Source organism: Muscardinus avellanarius (genome assembly GCF_963383645.1).
Source record: "Muscardinus avellanarius genome assembly, chromosome: 21".
Taxonomy (NCBI): domain Eukaryota; kingdom Metazoa; phylum Chordata; class Mammalia; order Rodentia; family Gliridae; genus Muscardinus; species Muscardinus avellanarius.
In genome coordinates, this window is record NC_137807.1 from 970,489 (window position 1) to 984,266 (window position 13,778).

The following is a 13,778-nucleotide window of genomic DNA, read 5'->3' on the forward strand; positions in this document are numbered from 1 at the left end:
TTTTATTTTGTGTTCTGAAACAGGGTCTCACTATGTCACCGAGAGTCTCAGTATGCAGCCAAGGCTGTCCTTGAACCCGCAATCCTGTCTCAATCTTCTAGTTCTGAGATCACAGACATGAACCGCCATGCCCAGCTAGCTTTTATACTTTAAAGTGTTGGTTTACAGCTAAGTAGTAACTTTAATTATATTTTTAATAATAGTTTTCTTATTTTGGCAGATGCACACTATACACAGAGATTTTTCCGTGAATAATGGTCTTGTTATAAATTCCCAGCCTAGAGAGCTTTATCAAGTTTATTTCACATCCTTCCATTACACATTCACAATTCTGGCTTGACTTTTTAAAACACTGGTTTCCGGTTTAAGTAATCTACATACACTGATTGCATAATAAATTTGGCCCAAAGCCTTAAAATTATTTTTAGTTCTGTTGTACTAACAGAACATGTGACGATTATTAGTGGTAAATTTACAAGTTTTCCATTCATTCCTTCAATCTCCCCACTCTTTTTTCAGAATTGGAGAAGGGGGAAAAAAGAAAAGTATATCATGAATCACACTATAATAAAAATCGGGCAATGACCCCTCGGTGCTAATTAAATCTCCATTCTGGCTTCTTTAGCTATTAGATGACTAGTTTTTCCATCTTCAGATTCTTAAACACAACTCATGTAACCAGAGATATTTGGAATCAGAGCTTAAAATATTTTATAAAATGTAAATTTCAAAGGCAGGCATGGTGGCACACGCTTGTCATCCCAGCATCCTGGAGGTGGAGACCGGGTTCGCGAAAAACCTCAGCTACTAAGTGAGGCCCTCCGCAACTTAGAGAGACCCTGTTTCAAAATAAAGAATTAAAAAATAGGGCAGGGGATGTGGCTAGGAGGTAGAATGCCCCTGGGTTCCATCCCCAGACCTGCAAAAAAAAAATAAAAGTAAAATTCAGCTGGGCGTGGTGGTGCACAGGTGTAATTCCAGTACTTGGGAGGCTGAGACAGGAGGATCAGAGGGTCGCCAACAGCCTCAGCTAAGTAGTGAGGCCCTCTGCAACTTAGTGAGACCCTGTTTCAAAATAAAAAATTAAAATAAGACTGAGGGTATACCTCAGAGGTTGAATGCCCCTGGGTTTAATCCCCAGAACCAAACACACGCACACACACACACACACACACACACACAATAAAATTTTAGTTGGGCATGGTGGCACGCTTATAATCCCAGTACTTGAGTGTCTGAGACAGGAGGGGCACAGGTTCGAGGATGGTCTCAGTAAGTAGTGAGAGTCTCACTAACCTAATAAGACGCTGTTTCAAAATAAAAAAATAAAATAGGACTGGGGTGTAGCTCGGAGGTGGAATGCCTCTGGGTTCAATCCCTAGTACCACGACGAGTAAATAAATAGTAAACTTCTTAAATAACATCTTTTCTACTTAACCAGAGTTTCAAACTGTAGAAAATACAATCGACAGTGACAGGCGGATTGACGGCGGCCTGGAGAGGGGGCGGGAGCATGTGCTGCCGAGGAGCACGGGAGGCGTGTGGGGTGATGGGTGCCGTTACCTTTTTTCCTTTGTGGTACTGGAGGGTCTCACTTACCTGCTGAGGCTAGTCATGGACCTAGGTCCTCCTGTCTCAGGCTCCCAAATACTAGGATTACAGGTGTGTGCCGCCACGCCGGCTATCCTTAGTACGCTCATTCAATGTACACCTTAAATATTTCATAGGTAACTACAGAAAGATGACCTGGCCGTATCGGCTAGATAGTCACGTTGTAAGAGTTCTCCAGTACAAATCTGTGTGGGTTTTTTGCGTAGTGCCGCTCTCTACGAGCAGAGACACTTTCAAGATGCCTAGACTGGGTCTGGTGGTGTTACCCTCTGTGTGGGGCTGTGGCCGACCGAGCCAGGGAGGCCCACGGCACCTGCACTGCTACTCCGCAAACCGCAGGAGGCGGCGGCAGGCTGGTGCTCGACTCCCCTTCCTTCCTGGTCCTGGCTCTCAGCAGTGCTCCCGTCTCTCCACCCTGGTGCTCCCCAGCATCCATCCTAAGTCTTACCCAAGTCGGCACAGAGGGCCTCTCGGTCGGCCTTATCACCACCCTCCGCCTCTGGCAGCGACACCGGTGAGTTTTCCCTCAAACCTGAGGTGAGCATCCGCGCGTGCCGTGGCCGACCTCACTCACCAGCGGGGCAATGGTGCTCTAAGGTGGGAGGGCGGCTGCTGCCCTGGGGCGGCTGCCGTCAGGACTATCTACCCCGCCCAAGTCAACACTTCCATCGATCGCCTACGCCGCGGACAAGGCGCACTTACTTTCAGGCTTGGCGTCCGCTGCGGCGCTGCGCATGCTCTTCAGCTGGTTTTGTACTCTCTGCAGTCTCTGCACCGCATGAAACAGCTTTAAACACGAGATTAGGGATCGTTTAGTCCACTGAAGCGGAGCGCTCGCGGGGCGACGCGAATGCACCTGATCTCAGGACGCCAGAGAAGCCCTGAGGCAAGCGTCCTAGCCACACCTGTCCATGCAGACTTTTTGCTTTCAAAAGTTTTCTCCTGGCCGGGCGTGAGGGCGCACGCTTGTCATCCCAGCATTCGGGAGGCTGAGACCGGAGGATCGCGGTTCGCGGACAGCCTCAGCTACTTAGTGAGGCCCTCTGCAACTCAGTGAGACCCGGTTTCAAAATAAAGAATAAAAAGTAGGGCAGGGGGTGGAGCTCGGAGGTCAAATGCCCCTGGGTTCCATCCCCAGACCCGAAAAAAAAAAAAAAAAGTTTTCTCTTGAGTGGAACGTGGTGGCGCACCCTTTAATCCTAGCATTTGGGAGGCTGAGACAGGAGGATCGTGGTTTGCAGCCAGCCTCAGCTTCTGCTTCGTGAGGCCCTTTGCAATTCAGTGAGACCCTGTGTCCAAATAAAGAATAAAAAAAAATAGGGCTGGGGCTGTAGTTCAGAGGTAGAATGTCTCTGGGTTCCATCCCCAGTACTGCAAAAAATAAAGTTTTTCTTGAGCAGGGCGTGATGGCGCATGCTTTTAATCCCGGTATTTAGGAGGCTGAAACGGGATGACCGCAGTTTGTGGACAGCCTCAGATAGTGAAGCCCTCCGCAACTCAGTAAGACCTTCTTTCAAAAATAAATAATAGAAATCGGGGTTGGGGTGTAGCTCAGAGGTAGAACGTCCCTGGGTTACATCCCTAGTCCTGTAAAAATAAACTTTTTTTCTTTAGTTATTGGGAAAAATACGCGCTCGCCTTTCTTGGTGCAATATGGGCTTTTCATCCTTTCCTGGGTGCACCGTGACTCCCCACCTCAGTGAGATTCACAGTGACACAGCACCCTCCACCTCAGCCGGCCCCGAAGCCCCGCCTCCAGCCGGGAGCCACGCCCACGCCCCCAGGCTCCTCCCACCCACGGGCTTCTCTTTTATAAGCGGATTTCCTGAATCCTCAAGATGCTACATTCTCATGATGTCTCAGAACCAGAAATGGATGCTGCGTTAGCACCGCGCTGCCGCGGACAGCAGAGCGCGCCCGCCGCCATGCTGCCGGGCGACGCCAAGGCCAGCTGAGGCTGCTGTTTTTCTTCGGAGCTAGGGACGGAGCCCAGGGCGTCCTACCTCTGAGCTACACCCCCAGTCGTATTTTTTATTCTTTATTTGGAAACACTAAGTTGCAGAGGGCTCACTAAGTGGCTGAGGCCGTCTGCGAACCTCTGAACCTCCTGTCTCAGCCTCCCAAATGCTGGGATTACAAGCGAGTGCTCCACACCTGGCTTCAAACTGCCACTTGAGTACAAAATGAAATAAATAAATCAAATAGGAATGGGGGTATAGATTGGAAGTAGAAGACCCTGGGTTCAATCCCCAGTAACACACACACACACACACACACACACACACACAGAAAATAAAAATATTCTAAGCCAGGTGTGGTGACACACACTTGGAGGCTGAGACAGGCAGGAGGAACACAGGTTTGAGGCCAGCCTCAGCAACTTAGCAAGGCTCAGTTTCAAAATCAAAGGGCCGGGATGTAGCTCAGTGGCACAGCAGGAAGGCAGTGCTCTGGGTCCGATCCCTAGTCCAAAACGGAAGACAAGAAAAAGATAAGTGAAATAAAAGACAAAATGAAAAGGGCGGGGATGTCTCTCAGGTAGAGCCCGGTTCAACCTCCAGGACCATGAGAAGATCCAAATAAAAAGGAAGAGGCGGGGCAACCACGGTCCTCGGCCGTGGGGGGCGCTCTCCTCGGATGGAAGCTGGCGGTACCTGGCTCTTCTGCTCCTGCTTCTGCTGCGCGAGGAACTCCTCTCTCTCCTTTTCCACCCGGAGCTGCCTTGCTATCTCCAGCATGCGCTGGTGGTTCTGCACCGTCTCCACCTGCGTGAGGGAGCAAGCAGCCCAGGTTGCTGTTGGGCCGAGACTCGGTCCTTCGGAGCCCGGGCTGCTGCCTGAGCTCTCTGCCCTCAGAGGCCCGCAGCGCCACGCGCACTGGCCTGATCTCTACTGGCATGCCTGGCTCTCCAGCCCGGGGCCTGGGCCGACGCCTGACGTGCTCAGCCTCGCCTTACCCGCTTCTTCAGTCGCTCGACTCTCTTGAGGAGCTGGTCCTTTTCTTCCTCCATTGCACTGATATCCTAAAGAGCAGGGAAGAGGACATTTGAAGCATTCTTAGTCGCCGGGCGTGGTGGCGCAAGCTTGTCACCCAGCACTTGGGAGGCTGAGACAGGAGGATCGCACAGGTTCGAAGCCAGCCTCAGCTACTGAGCGAGGCCCTGTTTCCAAATAAAACATAAAATAGGTCTGGGAGTGTAGCCCCTGGGAGGTAGAAAGCGCCTGGGTTCTACCCCCAGCACCACCAAAGAAAAAAGAAGCATTCTTAGTCAAATTGGATGGGTTTTCTGTAATTCTGGATCTACCATTTTCATCATTCATAACCAAGGCAGTAAGGAGCAAAGATCCTCTTCGGAATAAAGGGCATTTCTATTACCTCCCCCCAGGGTTCTTGAACAGAGCTTTTTATTTATTTATTTATTTTGACAGGTTGGTTCATCTAGAAAAGCAACTAACTAAAGCAGGTTAGAACGCAGCAAGGTAAAGCTGCCAGCCAGCACATTTGTGTTCTGATTCCAAATATGGACACAGGATTTTTGGAAAATCTTCTATAATGGAAAGCGGGCAGGTCTAAATGCACGAAGGCCGGCTGCTGACACCCCGGCTGCTCGCTTACGTGCCAAACCGTGCGCTCTGCCAACTTTCCATCACAATTATTTTTAAGGCTCTGGTGTTTTCAAGACAAATCTGTATCTGGCTTTACCAATTAACCAACTGCCTCCCTGAAAATAAAGACCGTAAAAAGAAATTACCTTTAACTAGCCCCCAAATACTTTGTAATGAAAACAAACAAAATCCTTCCTAAACCTAAAATCCAATCTAGTAATACCACCAAAGGTAAAATATATACAGCAGTCAGTACTGGCAAAATGTGGGGAAATGGGCACTCTCACTCACGACCAGATTAAAGAGTGAGAGAAAGGCCGAGCACGGTGATGAACACCGGCGACCGCAGTATTTGGGAAGCTGAGACAGGAGTAATGCAGGTTCAAGGCCAGCGCACGCTAACCTGGTGAGACCCTGTTTCAAAATAAAAAGTAAAATAGGGCCGGGGTATCGATGGGAGGTGGGAGGCCCCGGGTTCCATCCCCAGCACCACACACACAAGGAATGCCATGACAAGTCGCCAGTGGGCATCTCTAGCCCCGTAACTCCACACGAAGAGATCTGTCCTAATAACTGCAAAAGCCAGACTCCTCCATGAGGCTCTCACTGCTGCCTAGAGCTGAGCTAAACGTCAGAGGACTGTTAAACTGCAGCACAAGACAATCAAAGCATCAGGACGGTGCAGAGAACAGCTCGTGACAGGAGGCGCTGGCGCGTGACAGTGCTGGGAAGACGCCATCACGGCCTCTGTGCGGAGCGCACGAGCAAGCGGAGACTTAAATGTCCTCATCACAAGTCAAGTGGCGATCTCCCCAGCGCACGGGCGAGGAGTGGATTCTTCTCTCTCTGCTTTAATCCTGTTTTCTACATTTACCTCAAGGACTGTGCTGGGAGCATTCTGGTAATAATGAATAAAGTTAGAACACGGACTCCAGGCCGGACACATCACCGCTCTCCTAAGCGTCAGCATCTACTTTCTGATCCGTCCCCCCTAACAGACTGGAGCTCACCTTCCCTTTCTAATAGTCAACAAACTCCTTTTGAGAACCAAGCACTGCGCCAGGGCCTGGAAACACGGGGCGGGCCGACGGCACAGACAGCCTCTGCCCTGCGGAGCTGCAAGCTGGTTGGAAGCTAAGTCAGAAGAGAGAGTAAGGAGCGGTATCACACAGGCTGCGGGGAATTAGGAGAGGCTGCTCCTGATTAAATGAGAATATAAGACCGCACTGACAACTCAGGCGTCCTAAAATAGACGAGGCGAGCAGTGAGCTCAGGCGGAGCCTGGGGAAGGGCCGGCACGCCAGGTGAGCGCGGACAGACACTTTCTGGAGAGCACTAAGTAACACGCATCAGAAGTCCTGCAATGTTTCATATCATTTAATAAGCAATTCCTTTTTTTTTTTTTTTTTTTTTTTTTTTGCAGTACTGGGGACTGAACCCAGAGGCATTCTACTTCCAAGCTGTAACCCCAACCATATTTTTCATTTTTTATTTTGAAACAGGGTCTCACTAAGTTGCAAAGGGCCTCACTAAGTAGCCGAGGCTGGCCGCAAACCTGTGATCCTCCTGCCTCAGCCTCCCAAGTACTGGGATGACAAGTGTGCGCCACCGCACCCAGCTTAAGCAATTGCATTTCTAAAAATTTATTCTGGCCGGGCATGGTGGCGCACGCCTGTAATCCCCGCGCTTGGGAGGCAGAGACAGGAGGATCGCGCAGGTTCGAAGACAGCCGCGCGCGCACGCTGGCTTAGGAGACCCTGTTTCCAAATATAAAATGTAAAAATAGGTCTGGGAGTGTAGCCCGGAGGTAGAAGGGCTTCCAGGAACCCCAGTACCACCAAAAAAAAAAAAAAAAAAAAAAAAAAAAATTTATTCTAAGGAAACAATCACAGAAGGAAGCAATAATCAAAGCACTACCTATAATAGCAAAAAATGAAACCAAAACTTAAAAGTGATTAAACTACCAATACTGTGGAATACAGTTTGGTCATTAAAACCATTTTGGAGAGCTGGGCGTGGTGGCGCACGCTAGTAATCTCAGCGCTTGGGAGGCTGAGACAGGAGGATCACGCAGGTTCGAAGCCAGCCTCAGCTACTTAGTGAGGCTCTCAGGAACTTAGTGAGACCCTGTTTCCAAGTAAATTATAAAAACCGGTCTCGGCATATAGACTGGAGGTAGAAGGCCTTTGGGCTACATCCCCAGTACCACACAAAAAACAACTCATACTGAATTAAGTACCAACAACGTGAAAACCACACTACTCAAGTAAAACGGCGTCGTCTTTCCCTTACCCTTCTTATTTCGGCTGTAGAAAATCCAGATGTCTTCAGCTGCTCACATTCTTTATGCAAAGCTTTAAAGGCTTCCATCAACTCTTCATACTAAAAGAGTAAGTTATAAAATTATAAACTAAGGCTGAGATCAGCAGGGCTTTCTTTTCTTTTCTTTTCCTTCCCTTTTTTTTTTCTTTGTGGGTTTGGGGACGGAACCCGGGGGCATTTGACCTTTTGAATAAAACGAACACATCTCACTGAGCTGCAGAGCGCCTCACTAAGTAGCTGAGGCTGGCTGCGAACCTGCAATCCTCCTGTCTCAGCCTCCATGCCCCGCTCACTTCAGGCCTATTTTACTTCTTACTTTGAAGCAAGGTCTTACTAAGCTGGAGCCTCAGTTCTTGCTGAGGCTGTCTTCAGACCTGGGACCCTGCTGTCTCAGCCTCCCGAGTACTGGGATTACAGTAGCACTCGGGAGTGCAGACGCGCACTGCCATTCGCAATTTCTTTTCTTTTCTAAGTTTTTTGGTGGTACTGGGGAGGGAACACAGGCATTTTACTTCCGAGCTATACAGCTAGAGACCTATTTTATTATTTTATTTTGAAACAGGGTCTCACTAAGTTGCTGAGTCTGGCCACAAACCTACAATCCTCCTGTCTCAGCTTCCCAAATACTAGGATTACAAGCATGTGCTACCATACCCAGTTTTGTTCTGTTTAATTTGAAACAAGGTCTTGCTAAATTACCTATACCAATCCTGGCTTACCAACACGTCTGTTTGTCTGTCTGTATTTATTTATTGGCAGTACTGGGAATGGAACCCAGGGGCATTCTACCTCCGAGCTACATCCCAGCCCTATTTTTTTTAACTCTTTATTTTGAAACTGGGTCTCACTGAGTTGCAAAAGGCCTCACTAAGTAGCTGAGGCTGTCTTCGAACCGCGATCCTCCCGTCTCAGCCTCCCAAATGCTGGGATTACAAGCGTGCGCCACCACGCCCAGCTCAAACACGTCTTTACCACCATTAATCTTTTCCTTAATTAACTGAGCATACGTAGTAAAACTATTAATAAGCTTCTTCTAAAATAATTCGTTTTATCCCGGTGATGAGGGAGGGAGGGAGAGACATTTCGCGTTTAGGCTTATCCATTCTCTAACTATGTCCCATCTTCAGAAGCAGAGAGGGTGTTCTCGTTCTGCTCTGCTGCTCCCCTGGGGTCTACTGTGACATGTGACACAATATTGGCATAAATAGTCTTTTTTTGTGTGTGTGTGGGTTTGGGGATGGAACCCAGAGGGATATGACCTCCAAGCTACACCCTCTGCCCTATTTTTATGCTTTATTTTGGAACCGGGTCTCACTGAGTTGCAGAGGGCCTCACTAAGTAGCTGAGGCTGTCCGTGAACCGTGATCCTCCGGTCTCAGCCTCCCGAGTACTGGGATGACAAGTGTGCGCCACCACGCCCAGAAAATACTGTCTTAAGAGATCAAAGTGGATTCTATTTTAAGTGACTGCCGTGTCCACCCAAGAGAACAAAACATATGAATAAAACCAAAAATATAGCCAGGCATGGTGGTGCACACTTGTAATCCCAGTACTTGGGCGGTGGAGACAGGAGGATGGTAGGTTCACGGCCAGCCTCAGCAAGTTGGCAGACGCTTGGCAACCTAGTGAGACGCTGTTTCCAAATAAGAAATCAAAACCAGCTGGGGGTGCAGCTCAGCGGCGGAAGGGCCTGGGTTCCATCCCCAGTACATGACACCTTCCTCCAGGGCCTCACAGTCCATTAGGGGAGACACACTGGCAACCGATTCACAACAAACGGCACAAATCAGAACAAACAGGAGCTGTGCGATAGAGGTGCCAAGCACTAAAGGCAGATGTGTGAGAGTGTGGTGTGTGTGAGAGTGTGTGTGAGTTGTGTGAGAGTGTGGGTGAGTGTGTGTGTGGCACTGGGGACTGGACCCAGGTGTGATCTACCTCTGAGCTATGCTCTTTATTTCTGTTTGGAAACAGGGCCTCACTAGGTTGCAAGCCTCAGCTCTCCTTGACCGTGTAAGCCTCCTGTCTCCATCCTTCCAAGGGCTGAGACTAACGCAGCACCTCCGCACCTGGCTCAGACCGCGTTTGAGGGCGAGGGGATGAAGCACTTTGAATCTAAGCCTGGTGTCTGCTTCTGCAGTCTCCGGCTAGCCTAGTGCTTTGGGATCCAGGACCAGGCAGCAGGCCGGCCAGTGTGCCCAGGAGCAGCGAGCTCTGTGACCTGGGCCAGGACCCCAGTGGCGGCGGGAAGGCGGGAATGAATGCGGGTGAGAACTCCGGCCCCCCAGCTCTAGCTCTGCCCCCCCTGAGGCTGCAAGCCGCCTTCTGTACCGACGGGCAGCTCAGTGTTCCCACCGGCCTGGGAGAGCGCCCACTGACTCACCGCTTGTTTTGGTGTAATTATTATGATATCCTGATTCTTTCTAACTTGGATGGCAAATTGTATAGTCACCTGACCGATCAGAAAAGTGTTCTGCAGTCTCAAGCCCAAGACAGAACCCTATCTATCCACAAATACTAAGTTAAAAAGACTTCTAAAAGCCGGGCGCAGTGGGCACGCTTGTCATCTCAGCATTCGGGAGGCTGAGACAGGAGGATCATGATTTGAGGGCAGCCTCAGCTACTTAGCGAGGCCCTTCGCAACTCAGTGAGACCCTGTTTCAAAATAAAGAATAAACAATAGGGCTGGGGATGTAGCTCAGAGGTAGAATGCCCCTGGGCTCCATCCCCAGTGCTGCAAAAAAGTAAAAAAATAAATAAAAGCTTAACTTCAGGGTTTTTTTCCCTATCCACAGCCTCCTTGTCCCTAAAATGGTACGTGAAGATGTGACTACAGGTGAGCTTTAGTTAATCCTGTTTTATCTTTGGTGCTCCTGGCACAAGAGACGGCAATGAAAGAGAATAATCCATGTGTATTTGAACATACACGGCTTGAAGCCCGTTCCAGACAGTCTGAGAAGAGCATCTGTGTGTTAGGTACCTGTTTGTGAGTGTCGGCCACAGCTTCATCCTGAAGGAACTCACTTGGTACCTCGAGCTTTATTAAAAAGCGAGCTAGATACGCCCTTTTCTTCAGCTCGCTGGTCCTCTGGAGGAGCCAGTGGAGCACGGGGTAGATCACGGGTTTACTGCCGGTCACCAGCCCCTGGCGAAAGGTGCTCCTGCAAGAGAGCGCCCGAGACAGACGGCCTGCGCTCAGAACTACTCACAATGTCCTCCCTGCTCCCGGAATGACTTCGCAAAGATAAACCCACCTGAGCTGAAAAGTCAGTCTTCTATTATTGGAATATCAGGCCCTCAGTAGAGCACTGGAGGGCCCAAGGGAGCTGGGCTGAAACCTCTAATGCAGAGTCAGCCTACATGCCTCACCTATTGACTACCGAATGCTAGGATTACAAGTGTGTGCCACCATGCCTGGCTTTTGACTGGGTATCATTTAAATTTTTTTAACCTAAGATGGCAATAAATGATAAAATGGCATAGTGGATTTAACTGAGTTTTTGGTTAGAGGAGATAAATGACCCATTTAAGACATCTGCATGACAAAGTAATATTCGAAGGTTTGACGACTGTGAAATTCAGTGATGTACTAAGGCCATCCAGAGACACCAGGTATTCCCTAAGAAGACTGACCACAGCAACGTGAAGGTTTGGACGTTAATGGCCCGAGGTTCCATCCCCAGTACCACAAAGCAAACATGGTCATAATATGAGTAATAAAATGAAAAGGGAGGGGCCGCGGTTCGGTGGCAGGTGCTTGCTAGCACGCAGGAGGCGCTGGGTCCAAGCCCGGCACAGCTTGAGAGAGCAGGAGCAGCAGCGGAGAGCAGACTCACATGTCCGCGGCGTTCCCTGGAGGCTTGTACTTGAGGATGCCGAGAAGGCTCAGCATCCGCTTGGCTGTCTGCTCCGGCATCTCCTCTCTGATGTCAACAACTTGCTAACCAAGGAAGAAATGGGAAATGTCATTGTTCCCCATCTAACAAAGAACGACAGTTATCATCACTGACGGATGGCTTTGCTGGAGCCCACAGCACAATGGTCTATTCATAAAACAGGCTGACTCCGGCTGCCCCGGAATCCAGGTGTGAAACGCCCAAGTCAGGTCAGGATTCGTGTTAGGGTCCCGCTGAAAAAGTCTCCAGTGGGAAGGACCAGGTCTGAGACGTGCGCTAACTTGCAACACAACAGAGCCCTTTGTGAAAGCAGTCTCATTCCAGGACCAAATCTACACACGTCTGGGAGTAGAGAAATATTTCTAAATAAGGATAAGGTACAAACAGAAAAATGGTGGGTTAGCAGAGAAACCTTAGATACTTACTATGACTTTATAGGTATGAAAAATAAAGCCCAGAGAGGTTAAGTAACTTGCCCAGGACTCACAGCCGTCGAGAAGCAGGTACTGGCTACTCTGCCCTCCTTTTCCTTACAGAGAGAGGAACAAGCCTAACCTTCGGGTCGACATCAGCGAGGACGTCATTGAGAACTTGCAGCAGCTGCATGGGCTCCAGGGAATCGAACGTGATTAGATTGTAGTTCTTCTTAAAAGGCTCCTTATTGAGATTGTCCACAATGAATTTAATTTGGTCACTCATAATTACGCCTTACAGCTTAAAGATAAAGAGTAAAGAAAACTTCCTCAATATTGGTAGCAAAAGTTGTGGGGGAAAAACCAGAATTAAGTTCATGGGTAAGAAACGTGCGCTTCTGGCCAGCAACCAAAATGCTGTGAACGGGGCCACTGTGTTGAATCGAGGTAAGAAGGCTTTATTACGAAAACTGCAGGATTTACTGTTAACATATAATACATGCTTCTGCATATGACTGATAGCAATCACCTAAATTAACATGGAGAATGATATGGAATGAAAAATAAATCCTAACTACATTAGCACCTCTCCTGTAAGTCTGTGAGACATTTGGTGGCAGGCATGCTTCTAATTTTTTTTAATAATTTTTTTTTTTTTTTTTTTGGTGGTACTGGGGGTGGAACCCAGGGGCATTCTATCACCGAGCTACACTCCCAGCCCTATTTTTTATTCTTTATTTCTGAAACAGGGTATCACTGAGTTGCAGAGGGCCTCACTAAGTAGCTGATGCTGGCCACGAACCACGATCCTCCTATCTCAGCTTCCCAAATGCTGGGATTACAAGCGTGCGCCACCACGCCCCGCTTCTAATTTTTTTTTTTTTAGATCAACAGCCCAGCCGGGTGTGGTGGCGCACGCTTGTAATCCCCGCGCTTGGGAGGCGGAGACAGGAGGATTGCGCTGGTTCGGAGCCAGCCTCGCTGGCTTAAGAGACCCTGTTTCCACATAAAAAAGTTAAAAAATAGGTCTGGGAATGTAGCCCGTGGGAGCATATCCCAGAGGTAGAAGGCTTCCAGGAACCCCAGTACCACCAAAAATAAATAAATAAATAAATAAATAAATAAATCAACAGCCCAGAGGATCGCGCAGGTTCGAAGCCAGCTGCGCGCGCTTTAGGAGACCCTGTTTCCAAATAAAAAGGTAAAAATAGGTCTGGGAGTGTAGCACGGAGGTAGAAGGGCTTCCAGAAACCCCAGTACCAGAAAAAAAAGAAACAATCACAAAATAAACTGCCAGAAAAAGTAATAAAAAGTTTCTTCAGTGTTCCCTAATTCTAAGAACCATGAAGTGGGTAGACACTACTTTACTCAAGACATACTTGGGGTGACAAACATCTGGCTCTGTAATGAATTTAACTGAGTGGGTAGGGCCATATGACTAGGTAACTAAAATTGTAAAAAAAGAAAAAGTCAAAAGAGGATAGACAAATTTAATGTCATATAAATCTGAGGTTTCCTTTATTAAACTATAAAAAGAAAACTAGCTGAGCATGGTGGCTCATGCCTGTAATCCCAGCACTTGGGAGGCTGAGATAGAGGATTCCATATGCCCAAGTAGGGAGACTTCTATCAACCTAAGCGAGCCCTGTTTAAAAATAAGTAAATGGATAAGCGGGACATGGTGGTGCACGCTTGTAATCCCAGCACTTGGGAGGCTGAGACAGAAGGATCGTGGTTCGCGGACAGCCTCAGCTACTTAGTGAGGCCCTTTGCAAATCAGTGAGACCCTGTTTCAAAATAAAGAATACAAGATAGGACTGGGGGTGTAGCTTGGAGGCAGAATGCCCCTGGGTTCCATCCCCAGTACCGCCAAAATAAATTAATAAATAAATAAATAAGGCTGGGGGTGTAACTTGGAGGTAGACTGCCCCAGT

At 48.6% G+C, this 13,778-nt stretch overlaps 1 protein-coding gene across 1 annotated transcript in view; it reads right to left on the minus strand.

Annotated features, from left to right (window-relative positions):
* The window catches only part of IFT81 (intraflagellar transport 81), a gene marked incomplete at both ends in the record, with an annotated part of 51,871 nt that extends 39,741 nt beyond the window's left edge, over positions 1-12,130 (minus strand). Inside the window, 7 exons of the mRNA XM_080717640.1 lie at positions 2,314-2,398; positions 4,266-4,376; positions 4,568-4,633; positions 7,509-7,598; positions 10,516-10,696; positions 11,372-11,475; positions 11,987-12,130. Coding sequence (XP_080573766.1) covers positions 2,314-2,398; positions 4,266-4,376; positions 4,568-4,633; positions 7,509-7,598; positions 10,516-10,696; positions 11,372-11,475; positions 11,987-12,130 — 781 coding nt within the window. The remainder of the gene's footprint in view (positions 1-2,313; positions 2,399-4,265; positions 4,377-4,567; positions 4,634-7,508; positions 7,599-10,515; positions 10,697-11,371; positions 11,476-11,986) is intronic.
* Positions 12,131-13,778: the final 1,648 nt, after the last annotated feature.